The 21,648-nt window shown below is 38.2% G+C and overlaps 1 protein-coding gene across 8 annotated transcripts in view; it reads left to right on the forward strand.

Moving 5' to 3' along the window:
• Positions 1–21,648, forward strand: part of rimbp2b (RIMS binding protein 2b) — a 91,342-nt gene that overhangs the window by 13,765 nt on the left and 55,929 nt on the right. For all 8 annotated transcript variants that reach the window (XM_055050485.1, XM_055050486.1, XM_055050487.1 and 5 more), the window contains exon 4: positions 4,740–4,862. In XM_055050485.1, the coding sequence (XP_054906460.1) occupies positions 4,740–4,862 (123 nt within the window). The remainder of the gene's footprint in view (positions 1–4,739; positions 4,863–21,648) is intronic.

Raw genomic sequence — 21,648 nt, forward strand, 5'->3', positions numbered from 1 at the left:
AGCTAAGGTGGAATAATATTTTAATACCACAATTATGAGTCTTTCACCCTAAAAATCTTGTCTTTATGAAAGAGACACAAGAAGGAATGAAGCAAAATTATATAAAGTCCAAAATGCAGTTTGTATGGAGCAATGTAGGCCACACAGAAAACATGTAGAAGAAGGTTTTCTGGGCAGAGTTGATTGTAAGAGATAAATACACAATCATTCTGGAAGAAAAAGTATAGAGGCTGCAAAAGATTCATCTTATTCATCTTCTGTCAGGTCAATGGCCATGAACATACAGGTGGAGCTACAATGGAATAGTTTAGGCCAAAGCATAATTATGTGTAGAATGACCCAGTCAAAGTCCAGGTCTAAATTAAATTGATGGTCTGTAGATTTGGTAACTGATGTTCAATCTTTGTTTATCTGACTAAACCTGATGTACTTCTGGTAAAGATTGGCAAACATTTCAAACTCTAGATGTGCAAATCTATTGGAGATCTAACCAAGAAGACTTGTAGATTACATTTAGGTGAAGGCTGTTTTATTTAGTCCTGAGTCAGGAAGCTGTACATTTCATTACAGACCAACTTAGATATTTATTCATGAGAGTAAAAGATTTTCTTCTATTTCACAATCTCGTGCTACTTTGTGTTTGTCACGTAAAATTCCAGTGAAATGCTTTGCCGTTTGTGGTTGTAATTTGACAAAATTAGAAAAAGCTTAGACTGCCTCTGCAAGGCAGTGTGCAGAAAAGGTCGAGCGCTTTCTGAGTCAACAGGTTTGTTTTTATGTTTGTTCTTCCAATTTGAAGCTATGTTTGAATTTGCTCAGATAGGTGGGCCAATCACACATGAAGGTGGGGGCTGGGGATGATTATGTGGATCTTGCCAAAATCCACAGGCACTGACGATTATTTGTCAGGATTTGTTTTGTGATAAAACAGCTTATCTCCATGGGTTTAATCTTGGAGTCTGTGCCTGCCTTTGTGCTTATGCTAAAGGTTTAGGTAATTGTGTCTGCCCCCATATTCACGCTGTGCTTCGCACAGCTTCAGACTGATTTTAAATTAACATCTTGCTAACTTGCTAACTTTCATATGCACATCAGCAGGCTCTGCATTGTTCCATTCACACAGCTTGCAAACACAACAAATGAAGACTCTTCTAATGTGTAGCGTGTTTGTTGGACACCATTTTCAGTTTTCATGTCCTGAAATCAATTGCATTTTGCTTTGTGTACTGTCCACCTCATTGGAGGTTAACTGCCTGCTTTTTGATGAAATGTTATTGGCAGGCATTGCAACAGACACACTGTGCCAGTCAGTTGAAGTCGTTGCACACCTCTGCTAATACTGGGAATAAATAAAGGCATGTAATGTAGCTGCAGAGTTCCCCATTCTTTATTTTTATTTTACTTCATGGTAAATTTCATTCTATTAGACCAGAAAAGCAACAAAAACAAAATATGTATTTGTCCAGTGGCCTCTACAACATACTGGCCTCTGTTGTGCAGTGATTTGTATTTGTTGACTCGCTGATGAGGTACATTATGTTACAGGTCTCTTCAGGTTAGGTCAGTAGGCTTGCTGCCCAGTCCATTGTCTCCATGCTGGCCCATCAATGAGCAGGGGCGCAGGATAATTGCATAAAGAAGCTGTAATAAGGGGAATTGGATTAGCTTTGCCCTAACAAAAATAAATTAAAGAGGTTATCATGACATGCAGACTCCTAAACAGACTCATTATAGCTGCTCATCCAAATATAGCGTAATGCACTGCATCATTTGCTGTCAGCTAGGCACAACAATCTAGCAGGAGTTTCTACAAATAACATCATGTTTGACCGACGTGACGGCCCTTGGAAGCTTTAACCATTATCTGATATGAGGTGTAGGGCAGAACATGCAAAACTGCTAAGAATCCCATTACAGAGGGGAAGAAATATTTCTCACTGCACTTTCTGACTCAAATGATCTAAAACTTTTTTTTCCCCATCCCCAGATTTATCGACATTCATGTTTTCTTACTAAATGTTTCATTAGCCACACCAGGTGTCGGGGAGCTGCTTTCCAACATGAAGGATATTGGAAATAGAGAGGCTTATGTTTTTCTTAAGACCGTGCACAGATAACCTTTAAAATGTGTTTAGTCAAGACAGAGAGAAGAGATCAATAATTTTCAAAATTCTTACAAAAAAAATGAATCTGTAATCTGTTTACATCAGAAAAGGAAAGGTGGAATAGTGAAAAAATAAAAAAAGGGGCTCAAGAATAAAATGTGGACCGAATTATTGTTGATGAGCTGATAGCCTCTTCCGCCTTCATGTGTATTTTATTTTTTTTTTACTTTTATTAGTACAAATTGTGTGCAAGTGTCACAACAGTGTATGTATATATATATATATATATATATATATATATATATATATATATATATATATATATATATATATATATATATATATATATATATATATATATATATATATATATATATATATATATATATATATATATATATATATATATATATATATATATATATATATATATATATATATATATTCAAGTGTCTGTTTAGCTCATTATTCTTTAAAGCTGTCATTTAGATCTTGGAGATTTGTTTACATTTTACATATTTATTCCAAAGGAATAAATATGTAGTGAGTTTGACTGAAATTATTATTTTTTGTTTGTTTTTAAATGTATTTACAAAAAAAGCAGTCAGAAATTGCTAACTTTATACTAATTTGTTCTTCTAGGATTTAACAATCCTTTTTAAAAAAATGTATCAATGGCAATGAACAACAGAAATAAATAACATGCAAAACGATATTGCGTCACATAAATAGTTGCAGACAATACAGTAACCTGCGTGCAATGAAAGGTGGGGCTGTTCAAAGGCACCGCTGTTGCTTTTGCTTTTTTTCAGTTGGAGTCTCCACCGGAGGCATTCGCCTTCAGCTTTTTTTACCCCGCCTTGTCTCGCGGCGGGGTAAGGTACAGGACAAAAACACCCCGTTTCCAGATGTCTTCCTGGGTTAGGGAGAATCTAGCGCTGCCCCTGCCATGAGAAACAAACACTAATTTCCCACTGGCCCCTGGTTGGAGATGTGCAGCTGGGGACAAGTGGTTAAAAATAGCATCACTTGTTCCCATGAGTTGCGGGCACAAAGCAGCGCAGCATTAGTATTCAGCATTAAAACACGGCTTGGATAAAAAAAAACCCAAAACAAAACAAAAAAGGTCATCTTCTGGCCATGGTCACAAATGTTAATGTTGGGTACCACAGACTGGGGCAGGAAACTGCACCCCGGGCTTTGTCCCTCCATAGCCCACCCTACTGAACCACTGTCCTCTGAAAGATCCCAGGAAGATGCATGGAAGCAGCCAAGGGAATGTCATGACATCCGTGTTGTTTTGCTTGTAGCTCAGCAGCATCCATGCTTTTCACTTGAGTCGAGTTACAGTTCTCCTTCTATGACACAAAAGCAGCATCTGGTTCCACCTGACTAGAACCATGAATAATTTAATAGTGGGCATTATTATTTCCAGCCAGCACCACTAGCTTGGCAATAACAAGCGACTTAGGTAGTGCTATCAACCTCAATCGCTAAGTGGTTGAACACAGAGAGAGGATGTTATTTTTACCTTGCTGGCATCTTACACTTTAGTGGGTTTGTGAGTATCTGCTTGAATGAGTGCTTCAGTGTTATTTTTAAGTAGTACGCTTTGCAGTGTTTGTTGGGTAAACAAAGCTGTGCTAAGCACTGAGGAGAGCTAATACAATCAAGATAGAGGCCATAATCTAGTTACCCTGATGCAACTCACTGAAAGCGTTACCAAACAAAGTTCTCATCGGACAGCGTTATTATTTGATTTTTATCACTTGAAATCTACAATTAAATAAATAAAGAAATCAATATGTTTTTTTTTTCTTCATTTATCTAACTGAAGCTATCCATTAAGGTGAAAACATGTTTCGTTTGCACGCCTCAAAACTGAGTGAAAGTATCATATACTCACTTTGTGTCATAAACTCCTTTGTGAAATGAAGAGTTTTAGGGTTATAAACCTCAGGTAACAAGTCGGCGGTCTGTCACAGGGCAGCATCGAGATGTATGGGACTGAAGACCGGGCATGCACACACTCATACCTAAGGGCAGAGACCAATTAACCTAACATGCAACCTGGAGAGAGCCAGGGCATGTGTGGGAAAAAAAGTACAGGCTAGGACTCAAACACATCATCTTAGACTTTTTATAATAGCACAAGTACAACAAGCTATTAACTTTTGATTACTGAAGTTTTAAAACAGTGACTACTTTAGTTATTAGGCCATAATTGTCTACGTTCTTTTTTTTTCACTTAACATTTTCCAGTCAAATTGATATTTTCTGTGAGCAAGGGAAAAGCATAGCAGCCACTTTTAAGCAGACTAACCATCAGTGCACAACAGGTTGAGTCTCTGGAGAAACCTCTGGTCATGCTAACACTTTCCCTAGCATCGCTTTAAAGTGATGTTAAGCCATAGAAACAGTACAGTGAAAGATTCTATCAGATTTGAAACTGCACCTCGTTAAAAACATTTTTTACATCTTGATGCCAGAATAACCTTAAAATATAACAGTAACATGGGAAATTCAGATTTTGTTTCCTAGTAGATATGTGTTACACCAGGACAGTTCTTTTCCATGGATTACAGAAAAGTAATCAGTGAGCAGTGATTGACTTCATCCTTGTGATCTTTTCAGCTGAAAAATGATGTTTTGCCCCTTCACTGTGTGGACAACGTTCATCCACTAGAGGACAACAGCAGAGCTCCACAACAACACCAAGAGTCCCTGAACCACCAAAAGCTCCATCAAAAGTTACTGGTGAGTGCTCTGTGTGAAAGCGAGATAAAGGCTTGTTGGCGCTCACGCGATCACGGGCTATTAAGGGCAGTTGGAGTCTCCACCGGAGGCATTCGCCTTCAGCTTTTTTCTGTATTTATTTTGCTTTCCCTTTAACTGGTGAACCACAAATAATCTTGCCTTCAGTCGTTGGGTTAATTTCAAAATGAGCTGCCCCTACTTATGTTTGTGTTCTTTGAATCCTTCCTGGTACTGATTGAGGTCAAATTTGCAGATTTATTGGTATTTTCATGAGTGAAGATGTTTAAAAAGATGTAATTTCCTATTTAAAATAATCTAATCTACTTACAAGATAGATATGATCATCCGTCTATAGATAAACATTAGACAGAGGTGCTTCTTGTTACCACACACTTATCAACCACTTTAACTGGCTTGTACTGGTCCTAGAAGATGGGTTCACTGCGGTCATAAAGGCATGGACACAGTCAACAACTTTGCTTAGGAAGGCTGTGGTGTCTTACAGTTTCAGAGTTTTTCAATAAAATAACCTACACAACTTTACGCCTTCAGCTTTACGCATTGATGAAAGGTGAGGAGAATCCATGCATATTTCTGTCTCATCATCTTACTATTCATTGGATCAGGCAATGTTTTTCCAGTCTGTTGCTGTCTGTTTTTGATGAGTTTTGGCTGAGTTCAGCCTCAGTTTTCTCTTATTAAATGAAAAGAGTGGCATCAAGTATGGCCTTTAATCTTTAGTCTTCTTAAAAGTTTGATGAGTTGTATGTTCAGCGATTGTCCTCCAGATGTTTTGTTTATTCAAGCTTCTATTGTCTTCTTATCATCTCACATCCGTTTCCTCATCCCACTTTAAACCCTCTCACCGTGGAGCAGTTTTTTTTTTCCCATAGGACTGCTCCTTGCGTTCTCTTTTTCTGACAATAAACCGAAGAGATGGTTGTTCCTGCAAACCCTTACAGATCAGCAGTTTCTGAAGTCTTTCACTGACAACGATGCTGCATTCAAACTTATGTAAATTCGATTTCTTCTTCGAACCTCAGCAAGTTTCTTGCATGACGTATAGATTACTAAATGTATTGAATTGCCTCTGTCTGCTTCCTGTAATTCCATGTGTTGTTATTCTGATCCAGTAGCCATGTTGCTGAAGGTTTTACGGATGGTAAATGAGTTTTCTAGCGCTTTTACAGGCTTAGACTATTGCAGGGATTCCTTGGCGATGTAATCCCACATAGACTGGTGGTAATTCTGCTGATTTCTCCCAATGTGTATAGACCAGTTTAAATAATCTCTGTTAATTAGATTCCAGAGCAGCAAAACAGAACAAGCTGAGTATTTATGTGTGTAATTGTGCCCACGAGGCTGCTGGCCCTCCTTCCAGTGTCTCGTCAGCACTTAGCAGACTGTTGTTTTCATGTTATGGGTGACATCTTTTCACTAAGCCATAAACCGAAGCTTTGTTATTAGCAGTTTTTGTGTGTTGATTCACAATGGAGCTGACATTTGCTAATGGTGTGATGAGTTCGAGGAACAATTTTGGCTGCATGGTTTCCAAATAACAAAGCTGTTGTCTCAATCGCAAATTTTAATGGCATGTTAATTAAGATTAGTTCAGATAAAATGCAAAAGACAAAGGCTCGGATTCTCAAAAGGCTTGCAGATCCCTCAAACCTTCTTGTCTCGCGCCGAGAGTGTGACCCCCTTGTGTTAAAGTCCGCCAGCTGTAGTCTGCTGGGGTGTGAGGTTAGCACCAAGAACCGTGATTGTTTACATAATGATGGTGGTGTGAACCTTATTTTTAAAATTTCTGCCCACTTGTGACAGAGCTGCTTGATAATTAGCTTGTCACCAGGTCTTCAGGGTTTGCTTGGCATTTCAGTCACGCGCAGCAGCATGTCCAAAGCAACTGAGCATGGCTAGAAATAAAGTGAAAAGTAAAACATTTGTCCTTCTTATTCCCAAAGATCTTTGTATGATTTCACGTGAAGATTGTTTAAAGACTTAATGATTAATGAGACTTATTTCGCAAGAATCTTTGACCATAGGAGACTACTTTCAGACCTCACCTACTGGCAGAAATGTATCGTAATATTGGAAGGAATCTAAAATCACACCAGTTCTTTGTAGTAACCATATGTCTCATTCCTGAGAGGTAGAGAACAGATAATGAAAAGGAAAAGTAGGAGTTTTAGTAATTAAAAGTGTGAGTGAGAGGAAGTGAAGTTACATCCCTCAGGAATGAAAAAAAGATGATGACGATGAATTCAACAAATTTGTCACGGCATCAATAATTACAAATATTACATGGTCCTATGTAACACTGAGTGAGGTGATTATGAAAACTCCATTAGCCTGCAGCACTGGTATTTTACGACAGAGATGCAATCAGCGAACTTCACATGCGTTCTGTTGATGGTGTTTTCCTTTTGATGGAGCTGACTGTCGCTGCGCCGTCAAGTTTGTGAGCAAACGTTTGAAGAACAAAGGCTGGTTTTAATGGAAGTGATGCTTTCAGTCGGGGGACAAAAAAAAATCTGACTTTGTCTGAAAATGTAAAGAAAATAATCCAATGAGTTTCTTTGGTTAAGCACATTTATTTCAGGATTTTCCCCAGGGTTTACTTGTGCCCCCACCAGGCTAAACATTATTTTTTAAGTCTTTTTAAAATGTTTGCATTTTTTAAGACTTTATATTTGGTCTTCAGGTCTTAATCTTCCAATATTCTGATAATACATAATTATCAACTGATATTTTACTGGGTATCTACTCAATGAAAGACCACAAGTGGTCAGACGAATAATTAGCTGAAATAATTAGTAAAGAATGGCTTTGGTTTGCCTTTCAGTTTTAGTCATTCAGCATCCTGATGGGAGGGAACTGACTGACTGGCATCATTTGGAGTTAATTAAATCGAAAGAGTCTGACAGGCTCATAAATAACAGTGAGATCTTCCTGTGTCTGTGTGGATACCAACCATGTCAGAGGGGTCATGAGATGGAACAATAATGCAGAGAAATACAGATTGCATTTACCTGGGACTGATTTATAATCTGCATTCTCATGTAATTTAGACTTATTCAAATTCTGACATGTTCCTCCAAGTGCTGCAAAAGTCACAATTTTTTTAATAGTGTTTATGTAAAATATTCAATTGAAACTGCAGCTTGGAAAACTGAAAAAAAAAAAACTGTTGATATGCTGCTTGATGCGTTATTGGCTGGTGTTTGCAATTTAAGCAGCTAATCCAGTAGCTGCATTTATTTTCCTTGACACTGATTGACTGTAACCTGCAAGAGTGGAAATAATTAGAACTGCAGATATATGCAGTAAGGTAAAGACTGTTTCCACTGCATGTACAATATTAATGCAGACTAAGGTATATTTGGTCTTTGACAAATTAAAATAAGCAGTTAGATGGACAGGATTTTAGCTATTCACTGTAGCTGTGGTGTCTTATCCCCGTAAGTAGCAGGGGTCCACTGTACAGAAAATTATTTGGGTCTTTATACTTCTAGTTAAATTAAAAATAACCACTTAATGCCCACTATCATTTCTCTTGTGGGTCATTTTGTTTTTATTAGAGGCTGCAGTAAGACTCGTACACTTGTGACTGGAACATGAGTGTTAAGGAGTCCATGCATTATGCTTTTGCAAGTAGGGAGAAGCATATGGAGGCCATAAGTGCTAAAGATGCACAGCAAAAGAACATCAACTATCAAGTGTGAAAACACCCATAGAAAATCCTCGTTTTGTTTTCAAACCTAAAAAAGTGTTAAAAAAAAGATTGTAAAACAAAAACAAAATTAATTGCTTCACAGGAAAGCTCTCACTTTCATCACTTGCATTTTTAATGTAGTCTACTTCTCCAGAGACATAAAGTTAATCTTATTTGCTCTTTCATTACACCTGATCTAATGTCAGTGTAGTCATATATAGAAAAAACACAGTAAAATATGTGAGAGTTTGATGTTTATTATTTATTGTTTTGGAGTAGATGAGCAACAAGGTACACCGCAAAGCAAAGTTTTTCCAGGAACAGGTTCCCTGCTCAACTACAAAACAAAGAATCTCTTTGCTTCATGCAACCCTGACTGAACACTGACTTATGTGGTAAAAATGGCAATTTTCTCAGGGAGCAGAGAGCACAAGCGGAAGGAGCTGCTACGTTAGTGAAGTGACTAAGTATCTATTTATACTGAAACATCCTTTTTCAGACATTTTCTAGATGTGGGTTGCATGAGCAGATTTGCTGTCTGTTGTGAAGATAATTTAGCAATTTAGTGGGTTGTGTTGTAATGTGATATGCAATGCTTGGCAAGGCGATTCTCCAAACACCATTTGTGAAACACGTGTTTCTCTTTCTCTCTGCTTCATTACTGTGCTCTTTATGCTTCACTTGAAAATTGATATGGAAGCCGTCTCTTTTCGGGGCTTATCGTCAGAACTGAGGGCTTATTTGAGCTGCATTCAATTTGATGGCAAAGTGAATCATCAGGCCAAGAACCTATAACACCCCGGTCCCAGTATGGCAAAGTAGAGGCATCATACAAAGCTAAAAATATTGAGTGCCGTTTAAGTTTTACGTTTTGCACGTTTCAGCAGCAAGGCAATTCAAAGTGCTTTACGTCATGAAATAACTTTCACAAGATTTGTGTCTGTGATAGATGTGATAGGTGAATATGAAGTGGTGCATAATTGTGAAATCACAGGTACAGTAGATCATGTCTGCTTTTGCACTTCTTCTTTTTTAATTTTTTTTTTTCAACCAATGCAGTTGGTTTGCTGCAACTGCAAACAAACCACATTTGTTTGCAGTTGCAGTAGCACATTTTTTGAGGTACCTTTCTACCACTTTTGCACATCTAGAGACTAATATTTTGTAAAGTAGCTCAAGCTTAGTCAGATTGAATAAAGTGTGTTTGTAAGCAGCAGCTTTTAGGCGTTGTTAATTGAATCTGAATTGGATTTATGTCTAAACTTTAAATATATACATGAATATGGTTTGGTCCTAAACCATTACATTGTAGCTCTTAACCTTGGAAGGGGAACCTCAATGTTGTTCTCGATATATTTTTTTTCAACCTGTAACAGACTTGTTGTCAGGATTACACTGTAGAGCCATCTATTGTATCATCTCCCTGTTCCTCCCAAGGAATGGCGATGCTGCAACCATCACCATGTTAGCATGACAGCATATTCAGGATGGTGGTGCAGTGTTGGTTTCATGTGTTGGTTTCATGTGACTCATATCAAGTCAAAAGCTGTTCAGTTGTGGTCTGTCCACACAAGAGCACCATGTGAAGCAGTATTTTTACAACTGCTTTCTATTATTTCCCTTCAACTTTTTAAATTATGTACCACTTTTATTGTTCGATTTCTTAAAATCCTAATAAAAGACTGAAGTTTCTGGGGTGTGAAAACCACCGCGAGGAACAGACTTTTCAAAAACATTGTTTTGTTGTAGCACACCGTGCATTCTTTGTAGTGGGGTTATGTTGTTTTATTTATCTAAAATAATTTAACGACTGAGTAGAAATTACCTTTGCCAATAAGCTTGGATCGTAAGCACATGTTTGTGTTTTTGTGCATGTATCAATATTGGAGGCTTTAAGCGCTGGGGGCAAACCTCATGTTTACATCACTTGTAATAAAATTAGAGCTGCGTGGCGCCCACATTACGGGCCTTCACTGATCCTCTAATTCAATTACTCCCCTTATTAACGCTGCTGGCTGACCCAGGACCACATTCTTCCCTTGCTACGCACCATTCACTCAACAGCTCCTTTTTTCTTCTCTAATGAACTGATTAGTTCTCTTTGTTTTATTGATGAACCTGGGTCATCCAGGATTCTCCTTGACAGAAGAGCAGGACTATCCATCCTGAAGCCTCCATTGTCAGGATGATGCAAAAATCTTCAGAGGATAATATCATGTTCTGATGATTTTGGTACATTAGAGAAAATCTGTATTGGTGTGACGAGGAACAGGAAATGTCACTTAAATAAGCAGAGTCTTGGGTTTTCCTCAGTTTAGTCGTATGTTTTTGTCATTCTTCAATGTACATTTTTATAGAAATGATGCGCATGTTCACGACTACATTGACAGTATTGAGAATAAGGTGGTTGTATGAACCATTAATCATTCATGGACATGAAAAATAAGAAGTGAATCCTATTCATTACACACGATTGTTCTCATAATTCCATATTCGCATGTTCAACGTTTCACCAAGAAAACTTGCTAAGCCCGGTGGTTGGGTGCCAGGGCAGTCATTTTTCCAGCCGCCCGTTATGTTTTTGAGTTACAAAATGTTTGAAGTTGACAACAAATTTTAAAATATCACTCAATAATTACGTGTTATTGAAAGTTTGGAAGATTAATACCTGGACACCAACAATAAAGTCTTAAAAATGTAAACATTTTAAAAAGACTTAAATAAATAAGCAATGTTTCGCCTGGTGGGGACACAAGTAAAGCCTGGTGGCCTGCCAGGCTTATAAAACACTCAGGAAAACCCTGCATGTTTACGTAACAGCTAGATGTTTTCTCAGTAATAGTTTGCCAGACATTTTCCATAATGAAACCTAGAAGTGCTTCATCACTGCTTCATGCATCACATAATTACGTCCCAATCTATGCCGTGTTTTCTGGTGGCAAACAAGTTGGTGATTAGCCACCCCTAGCTCACATGCATACCTAACAGTGAAAACAGTCAGCATTTGTTTTGTTTTCTCTGCACCAGTGAAAAGCTCAGTCAAGAAACAAAGCAACAGTGTTCGTCAAAGTGTTGTCATAGTCCTGGCTTGGTCTCCTCCAAAGTCAGGTGTGTTAGAGCTCAGCTGACACCAGCCGCCTTCATGTGCAGCCTGGCCTGTCAAGATACCCACATATGTAAGCGTCACATTATGCTTTTTATTCATTTAACAGTGCTGTGGCGTCCCAAGGTAAAGCCAAAGGCTTTAATGTTGGAAAGCGTGCATATTGTGACACAACACCAAATATTGTGCATTGAGTGTTGAAATCATGGAATGTTTTTGAGCTGAACTTTGCTTCGTATCTCTGGTTAAAAGCTGGAGGAAGTCCTTTAAATGGATTTATCGTATGTTTGCACAATCATCATGTTTTTGTGACCTGCCTGAGCTCATGCATGACACAATGGAGCTAAATCATCTTGTGCCAATATTTAGTCTATCAAAACTAAGTCACTGCCAAGTTTCTCAATCTCCAGGACCTGCATCGAGCTTATTAAATTTTCAATCTGCTACCGGCTCTCTTTCTCGCCTCACAGGATGAATGTGGCCTTTTAATAATGTAACCGGTTTTAACAAGATTGTAAAATGTTCATCTAACTTTCATAGAGTCTTTTAGCAAAGTGACAAATTCATAAGAGGGCAGGAATTATTGTTGCAGTCCATCATTTGTATTTTTTTCCTCTCCATGTAGAGCTGAGTGATTTGCTGACGTTTACTGCTTTCTGCAAAGAAGTTGTTTGCAACTGCGGCTTAGAAATAAAATAAAAGTATGACATAAGACATTTAAATCGCTCTTCTGGAACCTAAGAGTGCTTTAATGATCGCTCCTCTTCTTCTGTTCCTCATATTTACATAAGTTACACGAGTCTAAATCCTGAAAACAAAGCTCTGTTCAGATGCAGAATCTGCCACATAATGTGTTTTTTTTTAAATTAATTAGTTTATAGTTGACGATTCCTCACTGTTTAAACACACAGTGTGTGTTTCGGTGACACTCGTCGTCAGGTCTGGGTTGAGGCAGAGTGCATGTGAACACCTCTCGCTGTTGTTGCGTTCATGCTTCGGCCTCTCAGGCATTGCTTGAGTAATGTGACCTTCATGGGGAGATTAAAATATGTAACAGGCATACATTGATTTCTGGATTGGCCGTTGGTATTTATGGACACAGTCAGTGCATAAATATTGATACTTTCGCTGCTCTGGAGGGAGGAGGATGAGTTTGTCTCGAGAGTCAGCAGAGGCGAAACAAGTAAGAATAGAAACAAGGATTTGTATGCGACGTAAAAGTACAATTCATAGCGCATGCGATTTGGTAACCTAAATCAGCTTGTGACCCATCAGTTTTAATAGGGTCACTCTCATTAGATGGTGGCTAATTACAACGCCTGTTATTTATATCGCTAAGCTTTAATATCTAGTAAAGGAGGCGCTTCAAGGAGTAGTTTGTAGCTACATGAAGTCAAAACTTCAGCCTTTTTGTCTCAAAGTGCTATTTGTGCTTTTTAAAAAGGTGTTTTATGATATTTTTAGTCGATGTTTATTTGTCTTTCTGTTTTTATACTTGTTGCTCTTTTAGTTCAAGCTTATCTTTTGACGTGTCTTTCAATGGTTATTTTGAAAAGGAGATGTTTAAATTAATCTTAGTCATGGTTACCTGCTTGTAACTATGCTGGCCTTATTGCTTTGCGTGAAAAAGGCATCACAGACAAGGATATTAATACAGCTTATATGAATGCACTCTAATCAACTATGTATTGAATCATGAAGAACTTCAAGGAGAGAGAGATGCTCAGGTGCTGTGAAGAAAGCTTTTATGTTCACTGAGTGTCGCCTTAAAAGGAGTTAGCGAAGCAGTCGGGCTACCTCCAGTGCAGAGCTTGCTCAGCTATGGCACCATGCGTGATTGATCAGATCTGGCCAATGATTCAGGAGAAGTTTGGCGATGAGGAATTTACTTTACAGCGAGATGTTAAAGAAATGACAAAGTAGCTCTATATGTTGACGTTTTGGCTTCGTGGCCGTTAGACGCCTTACATCCTCAACTCAGTCACTGCCAAGTTTCTCAATCTCCAGGACCTGGAGGTGTAGAGATTTTCAAAAAGTTTGAAAAATATTTGAGAAAGAGATTCTTTACCAACACAGAATCAGGAAAATCTGCAACAGACACACACAAAAAACCCCTGACACATATTAGATATTGTGGCTCTATTTGCCAAAGATTAGAAAAGGACCATATAACTAATTGGACTGTTTTCATTATTTACCAAAAATGTGGTTATTTATAAAAAACATGTCTGTTTTTTTTTGTTTTGTTTAGATATAAAGTATTTGGATGTTGCTAATTGACCAGAGTCAAGTATCCATTAATTAGTCGTGTTGGAGTGAAATTAAAGGCCGCTGAGAACTCCCAGCATTTCTCCTTGACTGCGAGAAGCTCGAGATGATAAGCAGAGACATTTCATGAGCTTCGTTATTGTTTGCTGCAAAGCCCTCTGCCGTTTTCTCAAATTTCCCTCCTGTTGCAGTCGACAATATCTTGTTCATCAGAGCATTTTGCTCGGTTTTCCAGCATTTTTATTCCGTAAGCTTGTTGTTGACAGTCATGCCTCTCGCCTACATTTTGAAACCGTTTTTGAAGTTTTGTTCTTAGGAGGTTCTTCATGATAAGTGTTAGGGGCAAGTGCTTCTGACAGTCTAAGTGGAGATGACTCAAAGTTGCATTACTTTTTCTTCAATGAAATGTGAAAAGAGTGGCTGTCAGGGGATTCATGCAGATTCCTTAGATCAATCTTCAATCTCTGTTTTTGTTCGCTTGTCCTTTTAGTTGTCAGAGTTAAGGATTTTTTGAAGTGACGTTCTGTAATGTTATTATCAATACTAGATTTCATTCTGTAACTTGGACTGAAATGTGCACATTGATTGGATATGGCCTTATATTTAAGTGATCAGCTCAAATTATCTGATGGTGACAAGAAAAGCACAGGTATACCACTCAAAGTGGCATTCAAAACGCTGTGCAAAAGCCTGTTACACAGCCCAATCACATCGAAGTGACGGACAGGGAGCTACTGAAACCTCTCATTGTGATCTGCATTGTAGTCGTTGGAAAAAAAAAAAGATTAAATCCACATTCCTCAGATCAAATATGTAAACCCTAACATACAGCTTTGTAAACATGAAAATACGCAGCAATTGAAAAAAATGGCCAAACCACTCATTGGTGATACGGCTGACAAAATCCCAGAGGTGATGTTTGTTATGACAATGGTACTGATTAGTTAACATGTATAGATCTGGATCTAGATTCATTAATTGATGTTAAGAAATCTTTGTCATGACTTTTACTTGAATTGCTACAAGTAACAAGAGCATCTCATACTTATTTGTGGAGTTTACTGATTATGTGGGATAATTTAATCTGCGTTGTTTGCGATGCTGTGCCATCGGCTAGCTGCAGCTACCTATCCACACTCTGTAACTTAATACAAAGAGTTGGATGACAGCGAAGCCTTCGGCTGACGTTCAGGATCACGTTGCAGTCTTTTGCTGCAGTTTCAGAATTCAGTGAAGACGAGTTCGTCGAGCTCCAAGGCTCAGGCATAGATGTGGAAATCTGTCGCTGGCTACCCGAACGCGAGCTGGATATGAGGGAACTAGTCTTTAAAGCTTGCACATACTCTGTGTGGGAGAAGGTAAGTCCTTTCTAAAGAGATAATTTAGAGAAATGATTTGCTGTAGTGCTACGGCTTGTGTTGCATTTAATTTAGGGCTTTGCTACTTACTCTACTGACACGTTTAAAGTTTTGATTTGGTAATAAAGTTATTTGCTTAAGGCACAAAGTAGTAACATATACAAAGTTTCCATGTTTAACAGACTTAACAGCAGAGATGGATAGCTATGCCTCCTTGTTGTGCAAGGAGTTGGGAGTTTTCTTACCATTCTGGAAGGATCCTGAATCAGACATTATTACTATGAAAGAGACATAATAGTGGCAGATGTCAGAGAAAGGCAGTGAAATTTATGCCAGACGGTTTCAGATGATTCTTTTGTATTAATAATGCCAGCAATTAGCATTTTTTAGTTTTTCATAATTAATGACTTAATGTCATAATGTTCCAACACAAGATGAATTGCGCATATCCACTTTCTCCTTTCATAGCCCGTCAAATATGGAAATGTTTTGTGTAGATTTGTATGTGTCTGCACAATATTGAGCAAATATTTGAGTGTTATTATTGAATGTTGTAATGATGTTAGTGACTTCAGTTGTCCCAAATCTTCATGGCCTCACAAAAAGACCAATGAAGACCACTCTATACTATACTTTATACGTTTTACATCTGGTTTCAGCACTGGAAATATAGCCTATCTGAGATATATGTAAATCAAATACACATACATTTATATTTCGAATGAAAATCAGATTGTGCTTTTGCATAATTATTTCTAAAGAAACAACTCTTGCCTCTAGAGTTTTTTTCTGTTTGCACACGAGTATTCATGTGATTCAAATAATGCGACCAGAGTCAGACGTCTGCATGACACCCCAAAGGTATAACCCGCATGCTCAGGAGACATCTCACAGTAATAATGGATGCCACCACCCAGGAGCCAAAAAGAATTCAGATTGAAAAAATAAATAAATAAAAAATAGAGTGAAAAATAAATAAAGAGTACCCATTAAATAGTAACTTAATACACTGTTCATATTAGGTATTACAAGTTGTTAGACTAATTATAGAGGGGAAATAAGCTATTATTCATTAAATGTTTTGGGGAAAATTATTTTACATGGTAATAATAGTTAGCCAATATAAAGCTTCAGTTTCATTTTAGAGTCTGACATGGGGCCTTTAATGATTCTGGTGCAATAAGTATTGCTCGCAACAACCATTCTAACACAAATCCAATACAGAGGTTTTCATTAAAAGTATTTTTTGTTCAATTTAATTCAGCCAATGATCCAGCCATTCACTACAATCTTAGTTACTCATGTGGCCCCTTGGAAAAATGAATTGCCACCCTATAACATATATATTTATATATATATATCCAAGACACAGAGGGGAAGTTACAGTGAAAAGCAAATTTTAATTGAACATAAGCTGGATGATTGTTGGAAGGATTTCACAGCTAAAATAACAAAAAAAATGTAATGAATGTAACAGCAGGGTCCCAGTGTCTTACTGTTCTTCATTTATTTTTCTTCCTGTGATTTTTTTTTTTTTCTGGGTGAAAGTATGATGAACTGTGGATGGATGGCTGAAAGAATTAGACATTACATTTATTCTTTACTTCCTTTGATCAGACAATTGCATGAGACTTTTCACACCCTCCTTGTGGGAGGCTAATTTGGAGCTTCTGTGCTGCGAAGCGATAGCACGGTCTTCCTATAACGGGATGAATTTGCCGTCATGTGTGTCCTTTCACATTGCTTGACATTTGTGGAGGATTTTAACCCTGGTGAAGGAAAGGACATTTGATGTCTCCTTACCACATCGCTGCCATAAGCGCTGCCTTTGACTTAAAGATTCCCTCACTCGACTTTCTCTCTCCGCGCTGACGATGACTCACACTCCAACACGCCCTGCAGAAATCGTCTCTCATGCTCTCAACACACGGTGGGAGAGAGAGACGGGGAAGGAAGAGAAAAGAGGGATGCCACTTTCATGTGGCTCTAGCCTACAGAGCACCAGTTCTTCTGTTCATGTGTCCTCATCTACCTGTTTTACATGTTTAGGGAACCAGCTACCGCTCATCTGTGAACCCTGTGGTTTTCCACAAGGTGGGAAGTCAGTTGAGCTACTAAACTCGAGTGAATTTCGTGTTTTATAAGTGCAACTAATTTGGTTCATTTTCACGATGCTTTTCCATTTACCTCGAAAAGGAAAAGTAAAAACAAATGCTAGCATTATTTTAGCAGCAGGAGTCGAGTGCACTGAACATTTTAGTAAACGCTGCATCTGTAGAAAGGTGAGTGAAAACGCTGCCATTTATAGGTTTTCCCTCTGATCTTCTCACCTTAGGCTGCTCTCCAGCGTGTGAGTTAATAATGTGCGACATTTTTAGTGATGCTGAGGTCCACCCTGCACGTGCTGCACTGCCTGAGGTCAGCTGGCTTTGGGCTTCTGGCTCTCTGGAAACAGAAAAAGACCAAGGAGACGGAGCGTGATTAATTGTTATATATGTGCAGCCGAAAACACAACGGGCCGTCTGCCGCCATTTCCCAGAACACCGCCCCACAGGCTGACAATTACATAACAGGGGCCGTCCAAGCTCCTCAATCGCTTTTGTTCGTTTCATTGCATGCTAATGAGGCTGCATGGTCTGGTTAGTTGGATGTCGAGTGGGATCACGGTCATTGAACGGTTTCAGATTCTCACTGTGCAGTAGGTCACTCCTCTCTCACTTTCACTCATGTCCCTCACAGCTGTGAGGTTTGGTTGTGGTTAAAAGCAAAAAAGTAAATAAAAAAGCTATGTCTCCAGGCTGGTTTAGATTTAGGTGCCACTCTGTGTATGTGCGTGTGTGTTTTTTTATTTATTTTTTACTATTTTAGAAATTTCTATTTTTTGTGATCTGTTTCAAAACATGGTCATCTCATTTTCTCTCTGTGTGTTTTCATTTAAATAACCGCCTCTACCCAGAGGGCTTGAGTGGTCTCTTTGTGCTGAAGCCTTGTTTGCTTTGCTTGAGATTGCATGGAGAACCATTACACAACCCCGTTCATCAGCCGCCGGGCAGCCAGGCATGAATGGGAGAATCCGTACAACCACTCTCCCCTTCGTCTTACCTTTATCTAATGCGTCCATCTCATTCTCCGTTTCATCCTGACCTTCTTTTTTTTTTTCTTTTTTCTTTTTTTTTCTAGTGCATATTTTAAAATATAAATGTGGTCTTTCCCTGACTAGATTGCATCAGCAACTCTGTAGGAGAGTTTGTTGGATTTATGGTATGTAACTAGGTCAGAGCAATGTTGACTCTGGTTGAGTGTGAAGGCATGGAGGCCAGTGGAAGAAGAACCAGAGATTTGTCCTTTGTTGTCAACAGTCTTACTGTAGGCTGTTGCTCTTGGTAAAGCTGAGCAAAAGGTTATATTTTCACAAGATTCTGGCCTCTGAGTACACACACTCAGCAGTGCTGTTTGTTTGCGATTCTGTTCTGCTGGTTCACCAAACAGTTTACTGGAGGTTTGATTCTCAGCGTCTACTAATATGGTGGCAATCAGATATGCAAATCATTGGCACGTCTCATTCCTGCCTCGTTTGCAGTAATGATAAAGATGATGTTTGTATTCTCATTAGTTTACTTAATTTTCCATCCAACGCCACAAATTACAGAGTTTGTCAGAGAATGTCAGTGAGCAAACCGGATCAGAGAAAGATGGCAGACAAGTCAAGAACGAAGCTGTGGATTTGTAGATAGCAGCATTTGATTGTAAAGCAATATCCTGAGGTTTGCTTCTCATAGAGCACCATTCAATCCATCATCTGAAAATGGAAATGTCTTGGCACAACCACAGATCTCTCAGCGGGTTGGCCACCTAAGGTAACAAGCCAACAAGAAGAGCAGTAGAGAATTGGTTTATGTTTAAGAATATTCATTTTAATGCATTTGATGGGAATATTTATGCTGTCAATGCCCACAACAAATTGAGACATTTGTGGCAAGACTTCAAAATTGACATTTGCACACGTTTTAGTGAAGCCAACCACGCTTGAACTTTTTTTTGTTCTTTTGCAAAGATAATGGGCAGAAACTGTAGTCTCTAGATGTGCAAAGTTGGGCTATGAATCATTTTACTTCTTTCTCCTCATTGTGTACTACTTGTCAATAATCCATCGTATGAAATCGCAGTGAAGCACATTAAAATGTGTGGTTGTAATGTGTCCAAATATAGACCCATTCAAGGGCTTAGTTCGTCTGAATTCGAAGGAGTAGTATTTAATTTCTTAAATATTTGCTTAATTTAATGAGAGTCTCCTTTTATCTCTGCAGAAAAGAAAATGTCCATTTCTGTGAAACATTGAGCAGTGCTGGATTTGTCAGATGCATTGGACAGCAAGGCAAAATGTTCCTCGCGTGTCTGCATGACTGACTATACTAGAGAGAAACACTGCCCTTGATTGGCTTCAGGCTGGCCTACACAGGAGAAACGTAGCCAGGCGAATGAATGTCAATGTCAATAAGGCTGATCAAGAGGTAGTGGAACACAGAGACGGGCTTGTTGTGGCTGCTTGAAGTGGGGAAAGTGAGAAGAGTGAGTCACATAATGAGCCAAAGACGGCACAGCGTCTGTGTTAGTTGGCAAAACTGCAACAGTAAACAAGCGTTATTCATCTGTGCCTGCAAAGTGACACGAAATTATCACATGCAAAGCATTCACTCGAGATTATCACCTGAAGATGCTTGGCCGCAGCTAATGCCTTTTTTGCTTTCAGAGCGAGACTTTGATTCTTGTCTGACATTGTGGGTAAATCATTTTGATTGACAATGTGTGTCTCACTAACCTGGAACCATATTTGTGCATCAGGACTTTATTATTTACAAAGCAATGGGTGTATAGAGGACGATGCATGCAAAGAACAGGGAAAACCAGTTGAAAGTAGAGCACTGTTTTAGGAGAAGAGTACTGCAGAGAGGAGGTCATTTATTACACATGATTTTACACATGATCCGTGACAAATAGAAATGCATGGCAGAAATAGCATGTCATCAATATTTCAGACCTCTTAAAAAATCTCTTGAATCATGTTTTTAGAGGAGCTTATTTCCTTTCAAGAGAGAGCTCCCCTCAGTGCAGAGAGGGGCATTTTGTTTCGACACTTTAATGACATGAATACATCGGCATAGACCAAAACATGAACACATAAAGGAGTAAATGTAAATCAACCAGAGTAAAAGTAGGTTCCTTGCCTTTGTATTGGCAATTTTTGTGCTCCTAGTGAGTGATGTTTGTGTATAATATTCAGACAGAAATGCTTTGGATAGCAATAATGCATATTAATATTTTTTTCTGTATTTTTACATACACACGCTTGTTTAAATAAATAAAGGTTTATTTATTTGGGTGGCAGATTGATGCTTAGTTCCTTGTGGAAGAAGTAGAACACGTAAGATTTTTTTTCTTCAAACTATTGCTTTTCTTTAAAAAACTGTCAACATGTCACATGTTCATTTTAAACAGCAAATTCATAAAATAAACAGGCAAAAAAAAAAAAAAAAAAAAAAAAAAAATATATATATATATATATATATATATATATATATATATATATATATATATATATATATATATATATATATATATATATATATATTCCCAGCTTGCACATTAATAGGTAACATTTTGTAATGAGTTATAATTTTTTTAATGTGTTTTTTTGGGATAATTAATAATTAGTAATTTATTAAATATGCCATTAATCATAAAAATTCTAACTTATAATGGCTGATGCAGATAATGAAAAAGTGTGAAATAATTCTGTCTGTCAAACTCACCGATCAAATTTGAGGGGTGGGCTCACGGGTTTGGCTGACACTGAACTTCACCAGCATGATTTAATTGCCATGTTGTCGGGACGACAAGCTCCATCTTCAGTGTTGTTTGCTAATTGTAAAAAAAAAAAACAGAAAAGCTCATCAAAATCTTCCATTGTAAGGGCTGCCATGAATTCGAAAACAGAGGCTTAACTCGTGGAGTTCAACAAATTACTGTTAGCCTCGCCCATAGCCCCGCCCACATCGCCACCTCTAGCCCCGCCCACATCGCCACCTCTAGCCCCGCCCACATCGCCACCTCTAGCCCCGCCCACATCGTCACCTCTAGCCCCGCCCCTGGGCGAGTTTGACAGAAAAAAATATTTCCATGTGATGCTGCAGGAACAGCAACCATGAAATAACTAAACGCATATTTAATTAATTTTCTGCATTAGCTATTTCAGCTATTATAAGTTTGTGTTTTAATAATTTAATGATGTATTTATTAAATTAAGAAATATGAAATAAATAACTAAACCCTCTAATGAAACAT

The sequence above is a fragment of the Poeciliopsis prolifica genome, unplaced genomic scaffold (genome assembly GCF_027474105.1).
Source record: "Poeciliopsis prolifica strain line A6 unplaced genomic scaffold, Auburn_PproV2 SCAFFOLD031, whole genome shotgun sequence".
Taxonomy (NCBI): Eukaryota; Metazoa; Chordata; class Actinopteri; order Cyprinodontiformes; family Poeciliidae; genus Poeciliopsis; species Poeciliopsis prolifica.